This window comes from Panthera leo, chromosome A2 (assembly GCF_018350215.1).
Source record: "Panthera leo isolate Ple1 chromosome A2, P.leo_Ple1_pat1.1, whole genome shotgun sequence".
Lineage (NCBI taxonomy): Eukaryota > Metazoa > Chordata > Mammalia > Carnivora > Felidae > Panthera > Panthera leo.
The window spans coordinates 97,431,857-97,459,147 of NC_056680.1; the positions used below are offsets into that span (position 1 = coordinate 97,431,857).

Sequence of the window (27,291 nt, forward strand, 5' to 3'; positions counted from 1 at the left end):
TAAACACATTTATTTTATTTTGCAGCTTGCAGTTTTGTCTTTCGTTGGTTGACAAGACTTTTTAGGATGTCTAGAGTCTAGAACAAACAGTACAAAGCTTTGTGAAATACGGTGCCTATGAGAAGTTTCCCATGGTACACAGAAGCCACAGAGCTTCCCTGAAGCACAGAGCCATTATTGGCATACGTGGTGCTTATTTTGGGCTTCTCAGACAAAACATCCTGGATGCGAAGCACCTGTCAAGAAAAGAATATTTGTCAGTATGCTATATGAGAAAACAGCTGCCAGTGACATGTTCCTTCTCAAATACTTCAGGACTAATATATTTCCCAGAAATCAATAGACTAAAATTTGTGTGCAATTATTTTTTTCTTATTCTGATGAAAGTGTTAATGTTCTAATTATATCTACACAGTCAAGTGGACTGGTTGGTTATCTGACATTAGCCAAAATCCCAAACAAGGTGGTTTAGTTAATTTTGATAGTTCTTTAAAGGAACAAGTTGAGATCCAGTGAGTGCTATTATGTAATTCCTTAAAAAAATTTTTTCGAAATGTTTATTTATTTTTTGAGAGACAGAGAGAGAGAGAGAGAGAGAGAGAGTAAGCCAGGGAGGGGCAGAGAGAGGGAGAGAGAGAATCCCAAGCAGACTCTGCACTGTCCATGCAGAGCCCGACACAGGGCTCAAACTCACAAAGTGTGTGATCATGACTTAAGCCGAAGCCAAGAGTAGTCGCACGCTTAACCGACTGAACCACCCAGGCACCCCACTCTTATCTAATTCTTGAGTGAATAGTGTTCCTCTATGGGAAGGGTCTGGCCCTTGACTAAGCCTACTGTACGGGGTGGGAAACACAGGACAAAATGATGGACACCCAGGTAGCAAGCCAACCCAACCTCATAACCAGTAGGATAGTAGTTGTCACAGCGGGGGCTCCCCTCACATCTATAAAGTGGCCAGGAAGCAGAAAAAATGCATACTTTGGAATTCAATCTGACATATCCCTGCCTACTACTGTTATTGATCCTCAAGATTAACACACTTTAGTTTGCTAATCAGTAAACATGTAAGTGCCCAGTTTTCTAAATAGCTTGGATGAAGAAGTTCACTCAAACAGGACACGATAGGAATTAAAGGCAACCAATTAGAAATTCATGAGTCATGAATATATATCGACACTTCTTAGAATAGAGTTTAGTTGAGTTTTGCTTTTTCATCTTAGGGCAGATCCTATAACTTCACTCAGGTTTGTTGCATGAAAATACTCAAACTTGGAACTCATGTAGAAAACATTAGTCTCAACTACAAGTAAAAGGTGTCATTGTGAAGAAAGAAGTCTTATCAGGGTTGGTGAGTTCACGGTTCGTGAGTTCGAGCCCTGTGTCAGGCTCTGTGCTGACAGCTCAGAGCCTGGAGCCTGGTTAGGATTCTGTGTCTCCCTCTCTCTTGGTCCCTCCCCCACTCATGCTCTATCTCTGTCTCTCAAAAATAAACATAAAAATTTTTTTAAATAAACAAACGATAAACTTGAAAATAGAGACATGAGAGAGATCTCAAACAATTTAAAATCATGTTATGGATCATATTTTTATTGTCTTAAAGCAGACATTGTTGGGTGTGTGTAGAAAAGTAATATGTATCACTTTGGAGGAATTAAGTATATATTACCAGGGCCAATTAGCAGGCTAGGGTTTGAGTCTCTATTTCCCAACTCCCCAAACCTAGATTCAAACATTATGTTTTTCCCCAAACCTTACCTTCTCAATGAGGCCTACCCTGATTTCTGTATTTAATAATAGGACTGCCCACCCCCCTGTTTACAGAAATCCTGATTCCCTTTACTCTGTTATACATTTTTCTCCATAGAACTTACCACCTTCAAACTTACTGTGTAATTTACTTATTTCTTATGCTCATTGTTAATTGGCTATCCCCCCGCCAAAGAGTAGAAATCTTTGCATATTTTGTTTTCTGATACATCCCAAACATTAGAACAAAGTCTGACCCATTATAAGTGCTCAATAAATTTTTTGTGAATAAATCTCTCAGAGTATGTGTGCCAAGAATTTATCCCTATATTGGATTTACTAGAGATGTGCTATTCTTAAACTCAGTTCTATAGAAAATGCTGCTATTGTTTTTCATGCCATATAAAATTCAATGGTCTATGCTAGTGTTTTAGAAAAGATTTTTTTTAATGTTTTTTATTCATTTTTGAGACAGAGAGAGACAGAGCATGAGCAGGGGAGGGGCAGAGAGAGAGGGAGACACAGAATCCACAGCAGGCTCCAGGCTCTGAGCTGTCAGCACAGAGCCTGACGCGGGGCTCGAACTCACAGACTGTGAGATCATGACCTGAGCTGAAGCCGGACACTCAACCGACTGAGCCACCCAGGCGCCCCAGAAAAGATTTTAAATAACAGAAATAACATCTTTAAAATGAGACATTCTTCAACACTATCATATATGTTAGAACCTGCTGGCGAAAACTAATTTTGTTTTGAGGCCACAGTCATTTAAATCCTTCCATTTGAGTTTCATAGTAGGTAGTGTGAAAGAAGATGGTTCCATATAGGACTCTCCCTTTTCCTAATTTCAGGCTCTACTCAGTTCCTATATCCTTTTTTTTTTTAATATTTATTTAAATCCAAGTTAGTAAACATAGAGTGTGATAATGGTTTCGGGAGTAGAACCCGGTGATTCATCACTTACATATAACACCCAGTGCTCATCCCAACAAGCGCCTTCCTTAATGGCCATCACTCATCCCAACACCCAACCCCATCCCCCCACCCAACACCCTTCCAGCAACCCTCAAGTTTGCTGTCTGTATTTTAGAGTCTCTTACAGTTTGCCTCCCTCTCTGTTTTTATCTTATTTTTCCTTCCCTTCTCCTATGTTCATCTGTTTTGTTGCTTAAATTCCACATATGAGTGAAATCATATTATATATGTCAGAGCCTATATCCTGATTGGACATATGATATGCAATCTAGGTCTATGTGAATAATCAAGCTCGTTCTTACCTATTCTTCCTGATAGCAACTACAGCCCTTGTAAGGATGGGAAATGTTGTCTAGCACTGATGTTAAATTGGCACCAGGAGACCTGAAAGGGTTAATGGGCCATATCTCCCCATCCTGCCCAAATCTCTGCTTTTCCCATATGTAGAACTTGTTCAGTTCTGGAACATCACATGTGACCCACTAAATTCCCCTAAGTCACCTCAACAAATTGTTCTTGAAGCTTTGCCTGTGAGCTCAGAGAAGAATAGGAACTTACTTCTGACCCTGGAGGATCCTCAGAGTTATAGATCAGCAGCTTCATGGCATTAGGATGGCATCCTGCCAAAATATCTCCCGTGTCAGGATCCACAGTTAAGTTATCCACTAAAGTGCCCAACTGTATTACCTTCCAACAAAGAGGAAGTATAAAGACATTGTTTCAATTTTCTTATTTACCTCTCCTCCCTCCCACCAGCTCCTTCTGAAACAGATCTTGTTAAGGGCCCTTGCTACTAAATTTTAGAAGGGCAAGCACAAACGCACTGATGGTTCTTCCAAAATAGTCATGTGTCCTCCTTTCAAGGAGCACATTCCTAGGTCAGGCATGGGAGCTAATATAAGAGGTCATGTTGTGTGGGCAAGCCAAAGGTACTTTTACCTTCACTTGAGTTAAATCCCAGTTACGATGCTTATTCAGTACATGAACGTTCTGAGCCAATACATCAGCTACATAGATATACCTTTGAAGTAAATAACATTCACATGTAAGCAAGTAATAATGAGAGATAACATTAATTTTACTTTGGGGAAGAGGCATAAAAATTCACAACAATCCCAAGTGCCACTGCAATGTCTTCCCAAACCATAGTACAAGAAGATAACAGAGTATTACTTTTAATATTCTTCAAGAGCTTTATAAAAGCTTTGAATATGAGATGATGACTATAAAGTAATGAACTTGGTGTTTCTAGATGACATACAGGCTCAGTCTCGTTACTTATGAGTCACAATTTATTCCTTAAGTTGGATGGAGGTAAGTAGACCTGTAAGAGGCCAAAAGAGTCTATGTTTCCAAAAACTAGTGCTTGAAAAGAAGTATCAGATGACCATGAAATTCAATCACAATCTTTTTAAAAAGAGAGAGAACACTTAGAATTGTTTTCTATAGGGATTGTCTCTATTATCTCAAGTTTACATATTAATATTCATGAGAACTTTTCTTTAAAAAAAAAAAAACCCTTCCATTTTAAAACACTTTAAGAGTTTCTCAGAAAATTTCATAAATTTGTATTTTCTTATAAATTAAAATAAAATAAAATTGTATTTTCCTATAAAAAAGTCTGCTGTAGTATGTCGGTAAATCTGAAATTTATGCACTCGAAATGCCCAATCTAAGTCAAGTGAGCTCTGAAAAGAACTTTTGGATAACTCAACTTAGTGTGGTGATTAAACACCATTACTCTCATAAAGGGCAGAGATATTGTGCATTTATTCTCTTTTTAAGTGTGTTAAGTAACTGTTTCTAGAGTCACATGAAAATTTGGAATAAGAACCTTATATCAATTCACTGGGGGAAGTCTGGCATGCAAGAGGGTGTATGGTATGCTTATGATCACACATAAGAGTGTGAACCCTGGCCACACCTGATCCGTCCACATTTATATTGACTGCTTAAGCCTAAGGAAATAACCACCACTTAAAGGAAGGAGTCCACTAAAATGTCAAGAGCAAAGTGTTGAAAAATTATAAAAGCTTACTTTTTGTCTAGTGAGACTGTGATCCCATTGGCAGAACTAAATCCTTTGGCTACCACTTTGACCTCTCTTGGACTGTAGAAAAGAACATCAGTCCAGCGAAGATCCATGATCATCTCTAATAGTACCAAGAAGAAGTTGGTAAAATAGTGATCTCTGGTGGCATAGAACTGTTCTGGCCCAAGAACCACAATGTCATTCACGCTAAAGTGAAAAAAAAAAAAAGAGAAAGGGCAAAACCAATGGAGTGTTTAAAGATTTTGATTGTGGTCAAAATTGCTAAATCTCCAAGACAATTATGTTCATCAGTTTGAAAAAGTATACATGAAGTAGTCTGGATTAAAAAATTCCAGGGGCACCTGGGTGGCTCAGTCAGTTGAGCTTCTGACTTCAGCCCAGGTCATGATCTCATGGTTTGTGGGTTCAAGTCCCACACCGGGCTTTGCGCTGATCGTGTGGAGCCTGCTTTGGATTCTGTCTCCCTCTCTCTCTGCCCCTTCCCCGCTCGTGCTCTCTCTCAAAAATATATAAACATTAAAAAAATTCCACACAAAGTAAATGATTTTAATTGTACCTGATGGGTTTTCTTGTAGTCGTTTATTATTTTTTCAATCTTTCCTTCCACAGAAGCCAGCAAAAACAAATAAATATACAAATAAACCTCAATTCCAAATTGTTGACTCGTAAATGTTAATAATGGTTATTTGTGCTGGTCATAGTGCAGTTCACCAATAGTTCTGGTTCTCTTTCTTCTAGAATTAGGCTTCTCCATGCCCTGGATGTCTGGCTCAGCCATGCGACTTGCTTTTGGCCAGTGAAATGAAATGATGTGTGTGGCTTCCAGACGTAAGACTTTAAGAGCCAGTGCATGATCCGCCATGCTTCCCTTACTCTTTGACAGTAACCAGCAACTTTTCTGATGATTGAAAGTATGGCCCTGCATGAGGACAATATAAAATTGAGTCCTTAAATCACTTACATGGGATATGTAGCCTGAATAAGAAAACAAGACAAAATTTGTGGTTTTGAGCCACTAAAAATGTTAAAGTTTTTCCTTTTCTCTTATTGTAACATAACCCAGTCCATCCTGCTCTTTATATTGGGGTTGTGAGCACTATTCCTTCTTGTTTATGTCCTTCCCTATCATTAAAACTTCTAAAAATGCAATAAGTCACACTCTTACAAGAGTAAAGAGCAATAAAGCCATTTACATCTTGGAAAAGTAAAAAAGAGACAGTGAGTTGAAAAAAATGTAAAAAAAAAAAGTGTAAATATTTTTATATTAAATTTATAAAACTGTTTTAGATGACTCAAGAAATACTTTAAGGGCCTCCTGGGTGGCTCAGTCCATTGAGCATGCGACTCTTAATTTTGGCTCAGGTCATGATCTCATGTTTTGTTAGACTGATCCCGCATTGAGCTCTACACTGACGGCATGGAGCCTGCTTGGGATTCTCTCTCTTTCCCTCTCTCTCTCTGCCCCTCCCCCACTCATGTTCTCTCTCTTTCTCTCTCTCTCTCTGTCTCAAAAGAAAAAACAACCCTTAAAAAAATACTATGAGGTGTTAATGTACAATGACTTTACCAAAGTCATCAGGCTATTCATCTTTTGGTCCTCAGCTTAAGCATTCTTTCCTCCAGAAAGTATTGGGTGGCACCAGAGATTAAATTAGACCTTCTGACAATTTGTTTCCATAGTACCCTTTCTACCCCTTGAAATGTTTGGTAAATATTGTGTATCAGGGCACCTCTCAAAAATCCTCTTTAGGTCCTCAAAGCTTCACCTGTCCGGTTCTACCTGGCACTATTTCCACCATTTCTGCATGGTCCTGATGCATTTCCCACAGTGCAGTCTTATACTGCCTTAGCTGGTGTCTGTTATGGGCCTCAGGCTCCTACTTCCGGGCCTCTCTGTGTTGATGTCAAAGCACAGGATATCGCCAGACTTGACTTGCACATGCCACAACCAGGGATGTGCAAGAGTGAACTCCTTTTTTACTAGCAGGAGAAGGAACTGCTGAGTAAACTCTTCTCCCTTTCTTATCTTTGCCAGCTTGTCCTGAAATGAGGCTTATGTTGTTTACTGGAGGACAATGCCATGATTTCTAGCAGTGAGTTGCCTTAGCAGTGTGGCTGGCTTGATAACACACTTGCTATAGCCTCTCCCTTGTGTGCATTTCCTGGGGCTGCTGTGACACAGTGCCACAGAGTAGGTGGTGTTAGACAGTAGAACTGTCTCGAAGTTCTGGCAGCAAGATGTCTGAAATCAAGGTGTTGACAGGGCCATGCTCCTTCTGAGGATTCTATGGGAAGATCCATCCCTGCCTCTTCTAGCTTCTAGTAGGCCCCCCGGCACTCCGTAGCTTTTAGATGCTTCACTTCAATCTCATTCTCCACCCCACATGCATTCTCCCTGTCTGTCTTCTTATAAGGACACCAGTCATGTTGGATTAAGGACACACCCTACTTTAATATAACCTCATATTAACTGATTTCATCTGCAACAATCTTACTTCCAAATAAAGTCATGTTCTGAAATGTCAGGGGGTTAAAATTTCAGCATATCTTGTCAAGTTCCTCACAATTCAACCCATAACATTCGCATCTCCCTACATAAGGCTGGTATCTCACTTCTGTGTCCTGGAACAGTAATTTATTTCCTTCCTTCCTTCCTTCCTTCCTTCCTTCCTTCCTCCCTTTCTTTTTTGATTCTTTTTTAATATTTACCTTTGAGAGAGATGGAGAGACAGAGCATGAACAGGGGAGGAGCAGAGAAAGAGGGAGACACAGAATCTGAAGCAGGCTCCAGGCTCTGACCCATCAGCACAGAGACCGACGTGGAGCTCCAACCCACAAACCATGAGATCGTGACCAGAGTTGGACGCTTAACTGACTGAGCCACCGAGGCGCCCCTGGAACGCTAACTTTCTAATAAAGTAGTTGTGTATTAGGTTTTCCTTCAGGCTGTACCTTCACTGAAAAGAACTCGTTCAGTGAGGTCATATGTTATTGCATTTGATTCTCAAAATCACCAGTTAGGTAAGTCAGGCCAGTGAGAGAACTCCCACTTCACTGAGGAAACTGAAGCATAGCTGAGAGATTTGTCCACTGTTTCTCAGGCAGCCTGTGGCAGTCCTTGTCCCCATTGGGCCTCATAACCCCATACAATGTCTTCTGGCAAGAGTGCAGTGACCCCAACTTCTCTTACTTCTTCTGCCCTCTGCTTTTGTCACCCCCAAATTCTACAGAGAGACATTGGTATGTAATTTTAAGAAAGAGAGCAAAGCACAGAAGGTGACCTTCCTTTTCTTTCCCTATCCTTCTATCTCAAGACAAGATTAACCTGTCTTGGAACTAGTCTTTCAGTGTTGAGTCCATTTTATAAAAGACAAATTCTTCATTGTTTGTTACAGCCTTGGAATAGGCAAACTACCCACTAAAAAACTTAACTTATTTTTTTCTCAACATGGTAAAAAGGATTTTCACCACTGTGACTGAGAGTCTGGCTTTGAATTTAGATGGATCTAGGTTTACACCTGGTTCTGCAACTTACAAATTATGCAACTTGAGCAAGTTACTTAACTTGAAACCTCATAAGTCCCAGTTTACTCATACCTATTACTAAAGGCTGTTGTGAGAATAAAATGAAGTATTTGGTACAGTGCCCAGCACATAGTCAATGCTTAATAAATGTGTATTTTTATATGTGCCCACAGGCTTTTTTCAAATTCTGCTCTAAAGCTTTTATTGAACAAAGGAACGGCCCATCTGGAAGCTGGTTATAACACCCAGTGGGTGTGGCTCTCACAATACAACCTACGGGGACAACTAGAAAAAGGTGTAGGTGTTTAAAGAAAGCCCAATAGTAGGTATTGCATTGTTGTGGTATGGAGGATGGAATTAGAGCTGCGAATCTAATTGAGCACCTTTATAGGATTAAAATGCTTTCACAAAGTTGGAAAATATAAAGATATCCAACACTGAATACGGCAATTTCTAGTGAGGTGCCGGGCAGTGTCACCATAGGAACCTCTTGAAAGCCTTAGGAAAAAATGCTACAAAACAAAAGTTTAAGCCTGCTGAACCAAAGAAAACAAAGCACACAGCAGAGGTGCAAAAATAAATAGAAGTGCAAAATACTTTAATTCCATACCTTGTGAGAAGTTCATGTTTTATAGTTTTCAGGTGTACAAGAGAACGTTGTTGTTCCTCAAATTTAAATTTCTCCACCGTGGACTTCATGTGGGGGTGATTCACAACATAAAGATACACGGTATGGTCTAAAGTGGAAAAAAGGAATAATCTCCAAGAAGTTTACTTCTGTTGCAACTATTAATTAGACTTGGTATAGAATTTGGTCATGTTCAAGCACTTTTCTTACACACCTTGCATTTGATCCCCACAGTACACCTGACAGGTCAAATGCCAGAATCTCCATTTTACTGAGAAAACTGAGTTTCAGGAGGTGAATAACTCATGCACAATTTCACCACCACCAAGTGGCAGAGCCAAGGGAAAACTTTTCTCAGTGGTCTCCTCAGCCATACCTCCATACCTTCTGCAACAGGAAGACACAGAACTACAATGGTACATAAACGGATGTGGTTTCCCAGGGTGGCCCTTCAACAAGAGAAGTGAGTCTCTTTTCTGTGAGAAATGCCTACATTGCAACACACACTCAAGAAATGTCGGGGCTGAGTAAATATCTTAAAACAAGCAACATGTCCCAGCTAGAGTATAAACTGACACAAGTCAACTACCTAAGTTTGCAGTAACGATATTTAGTGAGCCCAATGGATATGGAATGTGAAAATGAATTCAAGAAAAAACTGGCACATCAATTCTAGACATCACCGACCCTGAGAATGTTCACCTGTTTTCATAGTGAAAAATGAACTGCTGTGAACAAGACTGAGGGTGGGAATCTGTTTTCTCAAAACACCGTTTTCTGACTTGACAGAAGTTCTAGGTAAGATGAGCACTGGAGTTTGAAACAGCCTGGTCCCATCCTCCAATTTCAGACCTTGATCTGTGTTCATCTCCCCTATTCCTTTCTTGATGGGGTTTCCAACCATGCAGTAGAGTGAGCCCAAGCCCTGAGACGCAGAGCTTATACGCATGGTCCCTGAAATACACAGGTACCTTTACCCAAATTAAGGAAAGGTGCTCCCTCACAGATGGATCATTCTTTTAGTCTGACCCAGCTCTTTCTGGGGCCTGAGGCTTTGCAAGCAGACCCCCAGTTGGATTTTAGCTCCCACATGGCCCTTCAGCCACACACTCTTGCCAGACACAGCAGGAACATTGTATGCACTGCTCTGGTTTTATACCTTCTTTAGGCCTCTATTGGACCCCTCCTTCCATATAAGAGATGCTTGGTCAGAATAGTTTTGATTTTTTTGTCTTCTCATTCCATTCCAATTTATGTATAATGTTTTGCCTTTATTAACTAAACGTACAATTAAAGGAGGTAACAAATAACATTGCAATCATAATATATTCGGCTCCAGAAAGTCTGATTAAATGCTTGAGGGTGGATCTGTAAACTGGTTCCATCTCAAAAAACAAAAACCAAACCAAACCAAAAAACCAACCCATACTTCTCACGCCTAAAACAAATAAACAAAACAACAACAACTACAACAACAACAAAAGATCCAACACTATCCTATGCAATAAAATAGCTCCAAGTTAATCTGGTCACTCATTATACTTTCTCCAATGATGGTGTCTAGATAGAGGTCGAGCAAAAAAAAATGGTCACCTAAATAATTTCAATAGAGGCTGGAGCCCTAATTTCACCCAAGTAAAAGACACAGGATTAGAAATAAGACCACCGTTTTTGTTCTCTACTTGCCCTATGCGCCCACAAACATTTACACATTAAATTAGTCTGGAATTATAAACTATGAACAAGTAATAATAACATGAGCAACTGTTATTTTAAAGCATATGCAATGTATTAATAACTTTCATTTTTTATAACAGCTTTTTTGAGATATAATTCACTTTATCACTAAACTTGCACTTTTTTTAATTAAAAAAATTTTTAATGTTTTTATTTTATTTTTTGAGAGGGGGTTGGGGCAGAGAGAGAGGGAGACACAGAATCTGAAGTAGGCTCCAGGCTCTGAGCTATCAGCACAGAGCCCGACACGGAGCTCGGACTCACTGACGATGAGATCATGACCTGAGCTGAAGTTGGACACTTAACCAACTGAGTCACCCAGGGATCTCTAAGCTCACACTTTTAAAACGTACAAGTTAGTGGTTTTCAGTATATTCATGGAGTTGTGCAATTTTAACCACTGTCTATCTCCAGATCATTTTCATCACCCCAAAAAGAAAGTCCATACCCATTAGCTGTCATTGCCCATTCCCACCCTGCCCCTAGCCCCTGCCAACCACTAATCTACTTTTTGTCTCTATGAATTTGTCAATTTTGCAGGCTTGCTATAAATGGAATCATACAATATGTGGTCTTTAGCGACTGAATTCTTTCACTTAGGATAATGTTTGCAAGCATTGCATGCATCAGGACTTCATTTCTTTTTATTGCCAAATAATGTCCTATTGTATATGCATTCATCATCACTTGATGAGAATTTGGGTTATTTTCACCTTTTGGGTATTAGGAATAATGCTGCTATGAAAATTTGTGTGTAAGTTTTTGTGTGGACCTATATTTTCAATTCTCTTGGGTATATACCAACCAGTGGAGTTTGGGGATCCTATGATAACTCTATGTTTAACATTTTAGGGAACTGCCAAACTGCTTTCAGAAATAGCTGTCCCATTTTCTAATACTACCAACGAAGTGTGAGGTGAAGGTTCCAATTTCTCCACATCTTTGCCAACATTTGTCATTGATTGCTTTTTTTATAATCATTAGAACCATCCTAGTGGGAATGAAGTGGTATCTAATTATGGTTTTGATTTCCATTTCCTTCTTGACTAAGGACACTAAACACATAAATTTTCATGTGTTTATTGATCATTTGAATATCTATTTGGAGATGTCTACTAAGATCCTTGGTCCATTTTTTAATTGGGGTGTCTTTGTTGTCGAATTGTAGGAATGATTTCTATATTCTGGATACATGTCTATTATCAGATATATGATTTGCAAATATTTTCTTTCATTCTTTGGGCTGTTTCTTTGCTTCCTTCATGGTGTCTTTTGAAGCAGAAAGCTCTTAAAAAATTTTTTTTTATTATTATGCTTATTTATTTTGAGAGAGAGAGACAGAGTGTGAGCGGGGGAGGGGCAGAGAGAGAGGGAGACAAAATCCAAAGCAGGCTCCAGGCTCTGAGACATCAGTGGAGAGCCCAATGTGGGGCTCGAACCCACAAGTGTGAGATCATGACCTGAGCCAACGTCGGATGCTCAATAAACTGAGCCACTCGGGTGCCGCTGAAGCAGAAAGCTTTTAATTTTGATTCTATCTGGTGTATCTCTTGTTTTCTTTCATGTTATGTTTTCTAATGTCACACAATTATTTTCAAAGAGCCTTTATTTTATACATTAGATTTTTTAGAACAATCTCTAAACTGGTTTTGAAGGTCAAATGAAAAGAGAAGGAGATAAGAGGAAGAAGGAATGACCACCTTCTAGTCACCCTTCTTTAATGCAGTGTTAAAAATGTTTGATACACATTTATTATCTTGCAAGTATATATCTTCATGGTAAAATAGAATTTTCCCTCCTTTCACCTCTATGTTGAGTCATTGAGGTTGAGTAGCTTGTATTTCCCTCATTTCCCCCTTATTTTTAAGCATTCAGGCTTTACCTTTGTCGATGAAAGTACTGATTCCGTGTGGATTAAATGATGCTTTGTCAAAACCATCACTGATGTTTAGTGCCTGGACCCTTGGGTTTTGCTCATTCAGATCCATCAAGAAAATCTGTCCTGGCTCATCTGGTGCAAAGTTTGGCATGCCTGGATATTTTAATCCCTGTAAAAAAAATATAAAATAAGTAAGCATATATATATACATTTCACAATATTTTCATGTAGAAGTGAAAATCTCAAAGCCTAACAAAAATATTCAAAGCTGTAAATTTCTTCTAGGTTTCTGGGATTTTTCACTCCAATCAGCTGTTTCCATTATCTGATCTGAGAGACTACCAATGTCATCTAGGCCATTGGGAATGGGAATAGGAAATGGGAAGAATCCATATTCAATTATTAACATAGAGACAAAGGGTTAAACCAAAAAGTATAATGCAATGGGGCGCCAGGGTGGATCAGTCAGTTGAGCGTCTGGCTTTGGCTCAGGTCACGATCTTGTGGCTTGTGAGTTCAAGCCCGTTGGACTCTGCACTGATAGCTCAGAGCCTGGAGCCTGTTTTGGATTCTGTGTCTCCCTTCCTCTCTGCCCCTCCCCTGCTCACACTGTGTCTCTTTCTCAAAAATAAATAAACATTAAAAAAACAAAAAGTATAACGTAAGACACTAGCCTGGGTTACTTTGTGTTAGTCCCTTGGCCTGCCTATGCCTCTGGTTCCTCATTTATTAAATAAGAAAGCTAAAGTGTATGATTGCTAAGATCCTCTCCAGTCCTGATAACCTGCAACTAACCTTCTTCAAAGCAGAGAGAAGGGGTGTATGCTTTCATTATATTGCCCCCATCCATTATTTTATCTAGTGCCAAATATTGGAATCAGCCAAGAATTAATATAGGGGAACCAGTCTCTTTTTTTTTTTTTTTCATTTTTTTCTCTTTTTTTTTTTCAATATATGAAATTTATTGTCAAATTGGTTTCCATACAACACCCAGTGCTCATCCCAAAAGGTGCCCTCCTCAATACCCATCACCCACCCTCCCCTCCCTCCCACCCCCATCAACCCTCAGTTTGTTCTCAGTTTTTAAGAGTCTCTTATGCTTTGGCTCTCTCCCACTCTAACCTCTTTTTTTTTTTTCTTTCCCTCCCCCATGGGTTTCTGTTAAGTTTCTCAGAATCCACATAAGAGTGAAAACATATGGTATCTGTCTTTCTCTGTATGGATAAAGAAATTGTGGTTTATATACACAATGGGGAACCAGTCTCTTAAGTTGACTATTTCTGACCTATTTTGTTCCTATAGATATATCTGAAAATTTGGATATAAATCCTTTTCTTCAAATATTGCAAAAACTTTATTCCAGTAACTTGAACAGTGGTTCTTTCTACTGGAAGAACCAATTATGTGTGGTTATCAACCAATACTGGGTATCCTGAACATAATGGGCCTTTGCTGCACCCCGGGTCATTGTGTCAAAACTTGGGGTTGGTTTGTGCCACAATTATAAAACTCAGCTCACTTCCTCCTTGTATCACTTCCCCATCACTCTGATATATATTAATATCAACATCATATCTTTCCTTGTACCCTCATTTCCATTTATAGTCGATTTAAATTATTTCCTTCTTACTCTGTCTCCCTGGCTCCTCCCTTCCTTATAAATATGTATATACATACACATGTGTACTTTTAATAATACTATTCTTGACCCTTCCGCTGCCCTTCATTCCTACCCCCACCCCGGGGGAGTCAATCTTCAGCTGCAAACAACCCACATACATCTTCGAGTTTTTTTTTTTTAGAACAGTACTTCTACATCTAAATCTTACCAGAAGCCTGGCTTTCCCGCAGACAACAATGGCACTGCTGAAGCGCATCAGAGGGGGTACTATTCCCTTTCATTTGTCTTAGGTCACCTCAGCTGGAGGAGGGCTCCTCATGGCCCTCGCCACAAACTTCTCCTTCCAGACCCTGAATCTGTCATCATCAATCAACACCCAGTCTTCTAAGGAAGCCACACCCTTTGCTTACTGCTTCTTTATCAAATTCCTCCCACCCTCCCCCTTGCCCTGGTCCAGCTTTTATATAGGGCTAGTCTGAATTCTATTCTATTCTGAATTTATTTCATTACCTTTTGTTTCTCTGAAAAAAAAAACAAACAAACACAAAACAAAACATGCCATTCAACATGAATTTTCTCTGACTCCCTCCTTTCTGTCTCCGTAATTCTTCAATTTTATCAATTTTTCTTCCTTTATCCCACTATTCTTAAGGAATGGGTATCCCTCTATCTGTTCTTAAGTTTATTAATTTTGCCACCTGTTTGTCACCAGTGTCTCCTTCATTTGCCTGAAAAATTGTTCATATCTCCTTTCTTGAAACAAATCTTCTAGTTTTACTCTTCCTTCAAACACATATTTATCTTGCTTTCCCCTCATGGTCAAATCTCTTAGAAACATCACTTGATCTTGTTGCCTGCCTTGAGTTGCTCCAACTCTCACCAGTTGGTAGAAATGCCTCTAGAAACGTCATACCAGTGCCCTCCAAAATATCTTCTTTGATAACTCCTCCACTTTTCCTTATTTGTATCTCTATGGCATTTGACACTATGATGTACCCCTTTATTCCTTGTCAAAAAGTCAAGAGTAGGATTTCCAGACTGAAGTTCTGCTTCTCTTTCTGCCCTTTCCCCCTTCTATCCTCATCCATCCTTCTTTCCTTCTTGCTCTATACTTTCTCCTTATACATCTTATTCATAAGGTTTCAGATCTGTCTTCTCTACCAATTATTTTCACATCTGCACGTTTACCTAGAACCTCTCTCTGGAGCTCTAGCTTGCATTTCCAACTGCTTCCTAAGAGTAGTTCAAAATCAAATTGTCAGAACCAAAGTCAACATTCTCCACTCAAATCCTTCTTCTCATCCATATCTATTATTTCAGTGAAGAGCATCACTGTTTTCCCCAATATAAGGTCATGAAATTCCATCTTCAAGCCTACCCTTTCCCCATAGTCAAACTGCCACCAAGCCCAGAGGCTTAGGTGGTGGTAACAATGGACCAAAAAAAAAAAGTCAAAGACATCTACTTCTTCCCTTTTCACCTGAGGAAAATTAAGCCCAGAGAAGTGAATTCACTGAGTCACTCACATCATTAATTGCACACACTCTTTCTGACACACCATAAAGAAAGGTTTGACAGCAGGCAACATTGCTCAGGGAGGAAGCTCAAGGAAGAACATCAAGCATCTGGGTAGCTTAGGGACACACAAGGGCACTGCCAGTTCAAAGACTGAATGTTCTAGAAATGGAAATGATTTAATAAGTAAATAAGGGTGGGCCATTGTAAAAAAACAAAACAAAACTTGATCTAGATTAAGTGTCATGATGATTGAAACACCTCCAATAAGTGGCTTCGTATGCACCCTGTTTTCTGTTTGAGGCAGTTGGGTAGGAATTTGTAGCAAGTGAATGCAAGCCATTCTTGCAATGTCATTCACCACTGAAAATAGTGAAAATCACCTGGAGGGGCAGACATTTTATTTTTTCCAACAGGCAACATGTGTATGTGAGTTGAGTTGGCATTGAAATTCTATACTGCCCTCATTCTCCAGCACAAGCATTCAGTAAATATTCAAGTACCCCATGCATGTCAGGTAGCATATTAGGTGCTGAGCATGGCAACAGATGCACAAAGTCCTGGCCACGAGGAGCTTGAAATCTGGAGCGGCAGCACCAATGACCACATCAGATATAGTGTGGTATGTAAGAGACTAAGCACAAAGAATGTGAGGGAGCATAGAAGAGGCACGTTGCCCAGAAAGAGTGTTAGGGAAGACTTTCCTGCAGAATTAAAGTGCCACCATAGTGAGGCCTGACAGAGAGCTAGGAGCTGGCTCATAATGTGTGAGGAAAGCAGGTAAAGAGAAGCATTCCAATGCCAAGTCCCAAGGTAAGAAAGCAAAGAGCTTGCTTGGCACCTCTCTGTAGACTAAAAATATGTATTGCACAGAATTTCTCTCTAAATCAGCAGCTTCCAAATATGCTCTATGATGACAAGAATGGGCAACAGGAAAAACCAAGAATAGGGACTTGAAGTTCAGAAAGATTGAAAATGAGTAAAAAATATCATCCTTAGCCTATGAGTCATTCATTAGTTTACAAAAAAAGAGCTCTGTTACTTAAAGCTCCATGTTAACATTTCTCAAGGAATTATTTGTGATGAAAATCTCTAGATTCTCCACTGAAATAGTTCAGTACTTTTAGTTACAGTGAAAATAGAAGGTACACAGTTGGAACTACAAATATTATTTCCTAAAAGCAAAGAAGAAATCTTCCAGTTGTAGAATAATCATTCTTTAAAGTCTATTTGGCATAACATTAACAATCTAAATTGACAATAGAAAATTTAAGTCAACAAAGAGAAAGCTTTTCTAGACAAGCTTTGTTTTATCTTTGGCTTTGGAGGAAAACTAAAGAAATAAAATCACTCCCACCCACCCACTCACCCCAACAATATCACCACGAACAGCAATTTAGAATCCAAATGAGACCCTGACTTTATGAGGCATACTTAAGAAGTTAGAAATTAAGGCCTTTAAGTCTTACTATGTGTGTCCCTTTTTAGCCAAAAAGATACAGATTTTAAAATTCATATTATATGGTAGTATTGTACTGGTCAAAATGGAATATTAGGACACGTAATTCCAGCAATCAGCATTCACATCGAAAATATCGTCCGTTTATTTTTTCAAAATCTTAGGTCTCATTCCAAATTGCAACTGTTCAGTAAATACATGGCAATTTTCAACATCTTCATAGCATATACCTTTTAGTTTGTTGCATTTAATTTATTTATCGTTCTTCACATAGCTTCCTGATCATCCCAAACCTGTGAAGGTAGTACTGGAAATAAAATACAGGATCTTCTCTACTTATCTTTGAAAGAGTTGGAAGGAACCACAGGGACCTCAAGATGCAAAACGCTCAGGCTTTTGAATTGACACATGTTAACACATACTTCGCAAACATTTACTGAGCTCCAAACACAGGTAGGTGTAGCAAGAGGATCACTAGTTAGTGAGAAGATGACTACCAGAAGCTGAGGTCCAGCAAAATACGGCGAGGATGGACAAATCTGGAGACCAATCTAGGACTGGAATGGAAATCAATATACATTTATTGAGCCCGTATTGAATATGTAACTGCCCATAAGGAACTGCCCACATGGGGCAGGCAAGCCAGGGCCCTCCTGTGGTATACTGATTAGCCTACTGGAATCCTGTTTTGGCTTTTTTAGTTGACCGATTTAGCCACAGTTGGGATGAGTGTGTAGGGGTCCATCTGGCAGCTCTAGTCGGCAACATTAATGTACTGTCTGTATAGCTTTTGACATGAGCACGTGAGGGGCATGGAAAATACTTACACTGGAGATAAAAGCCAGCCCATTAGGAAGTATATCAATATCTTCAGAGCCATTTTCTGCAAAAGAAGTGGAGGATCACAAAGATGCATGAATGAAGGCTTAGAAACAAAATCTCACAGGCAAAACTTTAAACTTCTGTTGGAAACTATGTTTAACTTTTTCAACTATTTACTTGGGAAACTACATTAACTTCCAGGAATCCCATAGGCATGCTACTCTACAGTAAAACCTGAGTCAGATTCCCTAAATACTAAATTCTTTTTTTAGAACTCAATTTTCAGGAGGAAAAAGCAAATAACTATAAAACAAATTCATATCCTAGATTTGTTCTTTGAATAACAACTTCTAGGATATGCCCTGAGAGATTCAGTTTTGTTCCCCATAGAAGACTGATCTCACAAACAGAGTGATAACATTGCAAAGTCCTCATTGCGAAGGTCTCTTAAAGGCCTCTCAGCCAAATATTTCTCTCTTCCAACTTGTTGAGGCCTAAAAATATATCATCATCCAATCATATTGGGAAATTATTGAGTAATTGTTATCTGGAATAAAGCAATAGGTCTTAGGAAAGACTAACAAATATAGACAAATTTGAAAAAATGTAGTCAACTCTCTTTCTCATTGAGAGCTGGTCCCAAGCATTTTTCTATGGAAAAAAGCATATAACAAGTGAGTTATGACCATGAATAGAATGAAAAGAGGGCTCACATGGCTCCTAATAGAGAGATAGACCCACATAGGAGGTGCTCCCAAGCAAGCAGGACTGAGAGTAAAGGCAATGGTTATCTATTGTGGCAAACGGTATTTTATAAATATGGTGGGACCAATATGCATCATAGCCACATGCCCTTCTTAAAATGTGATGTTCGTATTTTTCCATCAGGAGGTAAGGTTTGAATTCTCTCCCCTTGACAAATAAATGAGAGGGAAGTGATGCCACATGACATACAAGGTAAAGTCATAACCACAAATGCTCCTGGTTCTCGTTCTCTTTCTCCTCTCTTCTCTCTTGTCTTCCCATCCCTTCCCTTCTCTTTCCTCCTCTCTCTGTCTCATCTCTGTCTTTGTCTCTGTCAACACGCACCTTGGGGACCCTGAACTTAAATGTAAGAAGTTTGGAGGAAGAGAGACCACACAGACACGACACAAGGTAGAGAAGATACTAGAGAAGTGTCAGATAACTTCATTTCCCAGCCTCTGAGTCACTCTAGCTGACGCAAGTAGAAGAGCAAAGAACTGTATCCACTGAGCCCTGCTAAAATTGCAAATTCATGAGCAAAATAATTGTCATTTAAGTCAGTCACTCAGTTTTAAGGTGGTTTGTTACACAGCTACTGTAATTGGAACATGTGGAGAAATGGTTACATGGGATAATGGGTTGCTAGTGTGTCAAAAGGCAATTGAGCAAAAGGGGAGGGGGGAAAAGAAAAGTGGGACAAAGCCAAATAAAATGCAAATTTGAATCAACAGAATAATGAGCAATGGGCACTGAAAACTAGAGAACAGAGGAAGATTTAATTATATATTCATTTACTGAAACTAATCCCCAACTAGTAACCTGAAAATTAAATTAATCGGAGCTTTCCATTTTCCAAACAGTCCCGTTAATCAAGATTTATGTATCAATGGTATCTTGATGGCCTGGAAGATTTAGTGCTGTTTCCACATGGAATAATACAGACACTGGGAGAATCCAGCAAATTGAATAAAGCAATTTAAAAAATCACATTGCATACAGGTTGGTTAATTTTTGAACCAACTTTTTTTTTTTCTCTGAAAACCCCTCTTCGGTTTCCTTTTGCCTTATTCTCCTTCTCAACTCTGCTATGAATGTGGATATTCTCCAGGCTGTACCTGCCCTTGGCTGTTTCTCATGGCAGAGTAGTCGTTCTACCTGTGCAGTCGACTCCAGTTCCATGGCTTCAGCTTCTATCCAGGCGTCCTTGACTCTCTAATCTCTGTATCAAGCCCAAACCTTTCCAACAATTTCCAGACCTCTACATTCACCTGTATATTGGACATTCTTACCTGGCTTTTTCACGTCTCATATTTAATGTGTCCCACACTGATCTGGACATTTCCCCTTTGAATCGGCTACATTTTCTATATTTTGATTTCGGTGGATGGCACTTCCATCCCCCAAGTACACAAATTAGGAAACTTGGAGCTATCTTTGATGCTTTCTTTTCCTTACTCCCCAAATCCAACTGATCACCATCATTTGAGCTCTAGAAATCCCCCCTGAATTTCCCTAATAGCCTTCTAACAGGTCGGTTTGCTTCCCTACTACCATTCTCTGCACTGCTGACAGTCATCACCTTAAATTGCAAAGTTGATCTTGTTACTGTCCTGCTTAAAACCCTGCAGAGGTCTCCTAGGGTTGGCAACATAAATCTTAAACCTCTTGGCCTGGATTCCAAATTCTCCACATGTTGGCTCCAGTCGCAGTTCTTATGGCTCCCACTCCCACTCCCACTGGCTATACCAGCTGTGCTGCGGTTCTTCTGTTAGTAGTTCCTGAAATGTGTCAGACTCATTCACCTGCATGCCTGAGCACATGCTGCTGCCCCTTCTTGGCAACCCACATCTTTCTCACACCACTTCACTTCCCCTGGGCTGAGTATCACGGGCTCTAAAGAAGAGCATGGGGGCCACCTCTTCAGCCTTTCCAACCTCTCTCAGTTCCAGCACCCATTTTATGTGCTAATATGGTCACCGGTGACTACCTACACCATATTTTTTTCACTTCTGGGCTGCAGCCTTCTGCTGACTTGTTGATTTCCTACTAGACAATAAGCTTCCTGGGAATAAGGACCAGTTTTCATTCACTACTCTAGCTTTGTACCCAACATAATACCTGCCTTTTCACTATAAAAACTCTCAATGAAAACTGGTTGACTGACAAAATAATATAAACCATGTTAGTTTCTTGAACTTTGTCTTGTCTTTGGGTTAAACTGTTGACAGGTGAGTGTTAATCTCTAGGTACAAGACATCCTGAATTGTGTGTTCTTTGGTTTGGTTCTTTTATCTTCCAAATGCCATTTCACATATCTCCTATGACAGCACTAATCTCCCTCAATAATTCAGTTACAATAGGAGTGGGTATTTTCTGGAGGTGTTGTATTTGTCTTTATTTACTTAATCTGGAGCACAGGGATGCTGGTGCTCTCCACTCAGATGTGAAGAAGAATTACCAGCTGATTGCACAGTATTCCCACCCCTCCTTGTCTACTTCCCCCACCTACACTCCACCTGCCTGACAACATAGTGTATCTCAGCAACAGTGACACCTGGGGGAGTAAGAGGCCCCAGGACACCCTCCCCCGAGTCTTCCCTACATACTTGTTAGCCTATGCACAGCTACCATTAACTCCACTGATAAGTCTAAAATCAGTCTTATGAAGAGGTTTCTACTGCTTTTTAACCTGTCCATCCTCTACTTGGCATGACTTTGTTTCTTTGGCCTTTGATCATTTTCTACAGGCACCCTGAGAAAGTGTCACACACAAAACACTGTGACCAAATAATATTATTACTGTTTCACATCTAGGAAAGAAGATCTGACAGGCAACTATAAAAACAAAAGGAACCTACAATGGAGTAGAGACATATGTTGGAGATATGGGAAGCTGCTGGAGAGGAAAAGGGGCTGAGAGGAAGATAGAAAGACACCAAATTCAATGACTATCTACTTGATAATCCTGCCAAAGGTGGAGCCCCAGTAAAGCTATTTGAATTTCAAATGCAGCTTTGATTAGATGCCAAGGGTAGCCAAATCACTTCCTGGTTAAAACAATCCTTGACCTTCGAAGACTTGGAAAAAAGATAAACCTAATACAAAAGGAGCTATGGGATATGATTTCTACAAGTTAGAAATATTTCTCTTTTCAGCTTTTCTTCATAGAAAGAATACTGGGAAGGGGGGAAAAAAAAGGAATGTTTCTTCCACCAGTAAAATTAACCACAAAAGCCTAGATCTTGAAGAAAATGTAAGTCAGAATTTTCCTCCAGCTCTGTTACTGCCCACCAAGCCCTGTCTAAAATCCTTTAGTGGTTTTCCGTTGCTTCATAAAGCTTTTCACTCGTCAAATAGTTGGGTCCTGTGAGGGTCGTCTCACTAGCTATTTTTTATTAAATATCCAGCCTGCATTGTTTTGGTCAGCTTTATTTATTAATATTTCACCTTTCTGCATCTCAGATTTTGTTTTCTGCTGCCATCCTACTTTCTGACACTTCTGTAACCAAATGTGTTGTCAGTAGATAAGAGAGGCAGTGGCACACAACAAAGACTACAAGGCATAGAAGAAAACCACCCTGGTTCATAATCTAGGCCCGTCACCCGCTGGTTCCAGACCACTGGGCAAGTAACTTCATGCTTCTGTGTGTCAATTTCCTAATCTGCAAGGACAGAAGGAGCACCCACCTTACAGGTCGGTTGTGAGGATGAGGTAAGTGTTTGTAAAAGACTCAGCAGAATGTTTCTAGACACCAGGCCTTTAATAAGGCAGCAGTATTATTTTTAGATATGTATCAACACTGTCCTATTGACAAACTTGTGTAGTTCTCCAAAGTATAAAATGGAAATATGCCAATAGACATAAGAAGTCCCTTTTGTTTTCTTCTGCTCCCAGCCAGTTTCCAACCATTTAAGCCATTCTTTTCAAAATATTTGGATAATCAGAACATTGATCTATGTCTTACAATATTAACCCTAGTTTTAGCTTCTCAAATCTGTTTGAATTATATATCTGAAAGTCAGACTAGACTTCAGAAATCATCTACTTTAATTACCCTTCTACATTATTTGGCAGGCTCATATCTTTTGAGAGATAGATATGAAATAAATATGAATATTACTCCACAAAACAGTAAACAAATGAGTGAATGTTACATTTCCTATTTTTTAAAAAATCCAATTAAATCTGACCCTGAGTCCACATTCCACTAAACTGAAGGGAAATTCAGTCTCAGTCATTACTGGGTCTTCTGCCAGGGTTGTGCAAATAGTGTAGGTGGCCAGTTTTTAAAAAGCGGAATGTTTGGGGAAGTCCATCTGGCCTTTAATCTACACTAGTCATCGCCAAATTACTCACTGCCAAGCCTGTGCATTTCATGTCATTTACGTAGTTCTGCCACTGCCAGGTCCTGGAAGGGCACATGATCTTTGCTCAGGCTGGGACACCCAGTGCAAAGAATCCAGCCTCCCTTGAGGATACTGTGTCCCTATTCCTTTGGGCTTCTGGCACCACTCCCAAAATGCCATCAGGCAGTGGGGAAAGGATCCCTGTTATTTAAAAAAATCCACATATTCTTATCCTTTGTCCATCAGAACCTTCTGAAGGAACTCAGATTTTTGAGAACAAAAGTCAGGAAGGAATTTGTTTTCAGTTCCTTCTGTTTTCTAGGGGGCAACACAAACCCCTACCTCTCCCTCCCCCTCCTTTCCCTCCCTCTCTCTCTCTCTCTCCATATATATATATATATATATATATATATATATATATGAAAGAAGGATTCTGACAGGCAACTATGAAAACAAAAGGAACCTACAATGGAGTAGAGACATATGTTGGAGATATGGGAAGCTGCTGGAGGGGAAAAGGGACAGAGAGGAAGATCGAAAGACACCAAATTCAATGGCAATCTCCCCCTCTCTCTCCCTCTCTCTCTCTCTCATATATATATGATATATGTTATATGATATATATATATATGAGAGAGAGAGAGAGAGGAAGAGAGTCAAAATATATCATATATAAAGAAATATATGTATCAAGAAAAATAAAATACAGACTCATATCAAAATAAACTATGCTGTCATCCTGTCACATACTGATAAATAAGTCACAGTCCTTGACCCTAGGGAGTTTACAGTGTGCTAGTGAGAGAAAGAGAGAACACTGCTAGCCATAAAATAAGCCTGTGGTAAGTGTCATAAGTGAATGAGAGTTTCAGAGTACTGGGGAGTTCAGAGGTAGGAGAGGAATTTGCAGCGGGTCTCAGCAAGCAAAGATGAAGAAATCAGTGGAGAAGATTTCATGAGCAACCGTGAGAAAGTGAAAAAGTGTATTCCCTGAACAGTGAACAGAATCTACCTGGCATTGTTCTTCTAGTAGCAATGTCAGGGAGAATGGGAAACTTGGAGCCCAAATAAGCAGACAAGTACTAATGAGCAGAACGTCGTAGTAAAGAACAGTAATGAGTAGTAACCAGCAGTTGAGTAGGTAAGATCAGCCCCGTGTGGGGCCACAGAGGAGGTGGAGCCCAAGGCATCTCACATGGAACAATGAGGGACAAGGAGAAAACAAAGGCTGCTATATATGGAACTGAGTCCCTTTGAGGAGGGGGTTACCATACACAGAAGTCTAAAGAAGGGCTAGTTGTGGCCGAGGGTAGGAGGGAGGAAATGACAAAAATAGAAAGTAGTTTCAGACTGGAAAAGAAGGCCTGCAGTCTGAGAAGTCAGGGAGCCCCTATGGGGTTTTCATTAAGTTTTTTAAAGATGCCTGAGTAGGCTGTGAGGTTCTGGAGGGTGAGGGCTAGGTCATATTTCTCTTGGTGCTTGCAGATGATTTTTTTTCCTTCAAGTTTTTATTTAAATTCTAGTTTGTTAACATACAGTGCAATGTTGGTTTCAGAAGTAGATTTCAGTGACTCATCAGTTACGTACAACACCCAGCGCTCATCACAAGTGCCCTCTTGAATACCCATCACCCTCTAGCCTATGCCCCACCCACCTCCCTCCATCAAACCTCACTTGCTTCTCTATAGTTAAGCGTTCTCAAGGTTTACTTCCCTCTCTCTTTCCCCCCTTACATATGTTCATCGCTTTTGCTTCTTAAATTCCAAACATGAGTGAAATCATATGCTATTTGTGTTTCTCTGACTTATTTCCTTAGCATAATACACTCTAGCTCCATCCACATCGCTGCAATGGCAAGAGGTCATTCTTTTTGATGACTGAGTAATATTCCATGGTACTTGCAGATAAATTTTGAAACCAGGAATATCACCAAGGAGAGAGAAGAAGAAAGAAAAGAAGTAAGGTAGGTACCAGAAAAAGAGAGAGGGGAGTGAAATGTCCCAGAAGGGACAGGAGGAACATTTAATAAGGGACAGGACAGCCTTGAAATGGTGGAGAGATGTCAGAAAGGAAAGCAGAACTGAGAAAAAGCCACAGATTTTGACATTTAGGAGGGCCCTTGGAGACCTGATATGAGGTGGCTCGGGTAAAGTGGATGGGGCAGAGGCCCCGGGAGGAGAATCTAAAGAGTAGCAGGGAATTAAATTAGTTGGCAGCCTCAGGCAGGTGGCTAGTGACCAAGAAATTGTACTGTCACATACATACCAAGTCCCTCAATAAGGTGGCAGTTTGGGAGGTCTACTGGCTCCACTGCTCGAGATGCATTTGTTCTTTGTCTATAGAAGATAAAAACACTGGAGGTCAATGTACACCATCCAAAATCAACGTTGAAACATGGTCTCTGATCCCCTTCTTGTTCATTAACTTTGTTTCTCATCATTTATGGATGATGCAACAAGTAAGTAGGCACCTCCTTTTATTTACATTTATTTACATAATGTGGACATTATGTGGGTAATGTGCCTACATCAGCTAACCTCACCCACTTATTGTTGAAAGACTAAAATGCCATTACACATGGACTACACACTGTGCTGCCCCATAAATGATACTATATGGGTAACTGAACAGTATTATTACTTTAAATGTACAGAACAGTATTATTTAATTGGCTAAAGTATTGCCTATTATAAATCTGCACTTTGGCTCCCCTTAATCTCCTATATTCTTGTCTTTTGACTCCCCACAAAAATGCTTTCCCAAAACTCAAGTATCTCCTAATAGCGAAACCCTGTAGCTTTTGCTTTCACTTCATTATTTAAAAAAGAAATATGCCGACCTATTTTGCAAGTATATAAAGTCATCAAACTAACCATAATGTAAACAATTGGCCCAATTATTTTTCACTGTAGTGTTCCTGTTTTCACAGTAAACCATTCTTCTAAATACCAGGGATAATTTGAAATTTTTATTAGATTGTACTCAAGGAGATTCCACACTTAAGCTTATCTTACTGTCACTTGTTTTAAAATGCACCTTAGATCTACCTTATAATTGTTATTTTTTATGATTCTCTCACTCGGGTGCACTGGGAACAAATGTAACAATAAACACTCTCAAGCTGAACTAGAAAGTATTAACAAAAGGCATCAGGCTTCTCAACAGATTCTGATGTGAATCTCTGAGATCAGCCTCTGCTTAAAGAAATAAATAAAAACAACCCAAAGACAAGTGAAGACAAGCAGAGGCCTAAGACACACTCAGAAATGCTTATCATACCTAATATTTCTTTCTAGCCCAGTATATTGACTTTTCTTGAGATATTTCTGGCTATCACTACTACATCTTCCACTTCAAAAGGTCCTAATACTTGCAAAATGCCAGTTACCACCTGCGGGTTGCAGCTCATTTCCCTGCTGTCTGGCTAGTTTTTCATCTAGGATGAGTTCTGTATCCCAGTACTCATCAATGTTTAGCTGGTCTTGGGCAATGCCTGGGCCATAAACATCCAGCTGGTAGCCCAGTCCCCTCCAGGTCCAGCACTTCCAACTGAGTTCGTTTTTCTCAGGAGCAGAACGCTAAGGGCAACCTGGAAGAGGGGGTGGGGGGTGGGGGACATGACTTTCAGAAAATAAATGGGGGGTGTTTCTGTGCTATCATTTTAGGAAAGGCAAACAGCTCACTCTCCACATCAGTGCTTCTCAAGGGATAGTTCGCTGGGTGAAACTGAGGAGTGAAGTTCCAAATATGCTCATTCCTACTTGCTAGGAAGGCAGCACAAGACAGCACGGGACAGCCCTTGAAACTTGGAAGAGGAGAGGAAGAACCAAGGACACCCCCATCAAGATGCCAACTCACCTAAACGCCACTAATCTCTCCCCTATTAGGGCCAGGACGGCCCCAAGCAGGGTCAGCACCACCAGCTTCCCCATGATCTCCGGGGCCCCGTGGTGACAAGCCGGCTCAGTGCACTCCTGAAGGGCAGGTCGGCAGGTTTCAGGCCCCGCCCCCTGGCTGGTGCCCGCCCCGCCCGCCTCAAGTGCGCTGCCTGGGCGCGGGGCCCAGGTCCAGGTCTGGGTCTCGCAGCCCCGCCACGCCCTGCCGCCCTGGTTTCACTGTCGTCTCCAAGGGCGAGGTCCAAGGAGACCTTTACTCGCGGGATTCCCTCTTGTCTTCAAGGCTGCACGTGCAGGAGGGAGTCTGGGGTGCAGCTTCGGCAAGAACACACCCTTCGCGG

At 40.2% G+C, this 27,291-nt stretch overlaps 1 protein-coding gene across 1 annotated transcript; it reads right to left on the reverse strand.

Moving 5' to 3' along the window:
* Window positions 1-27,044, reverse strand: PON3 (paraoxonase 3). Its single transcript, XM_042918159.1, has 9 exons — window positions 26,913-27,044; window positions 25,320-25,390; window positions 17,969-18,024; window positions 12,550-12,715; window positions 8,913-9,039; window positions 4,763-4,963; window positions 3,664-3,745; window positions 3,283-3,411; window positions 1-236 (listed from the first exon to the last, which is right to left on the reverse strand). The coding sequence occupies exons 1-9, from the start codon at window positions 26,984-26,986 to the stop codon at window positions 78-80; spliced, it is 1,065 nt and encodes a 354-aa protein (XP_042774093.1). The 5' UTR covers window positions 26,987-27,044; the 3' UTR covers window positions 1-77.
* Between the last annotated feature and the right edge of the window lie 247 nt (window positions 27,045-27,291).

What these genes read in the sequence shown, in the direction of transcription:
- PON3 (XM_042918159.1), bottom strand. Translation starts at nt 26,986, where the DNA reads ATGGGGAAGCTGGTGGTGCTGACCCTGCTTGGGGCCGTCCTGGCCCTA. An exon ending in CAGTACTTTCATCGACAAAG is followed by an intron (nt 9,040 to 12,549) that starts GTAAAGCCTGAA and finishes TTTCCACTTTAG; the next exon opens with ACCATACCGTGTATCTTTAT. An exon ending in AAACATGAACTTCTCACAAG is followed by an intron (nt 4,964 to 8,912) that starts GTATGGAATTAA and finishes TTTTCACTTTAG; the next exon opens with CGTGAATGACATTGTGGTTC.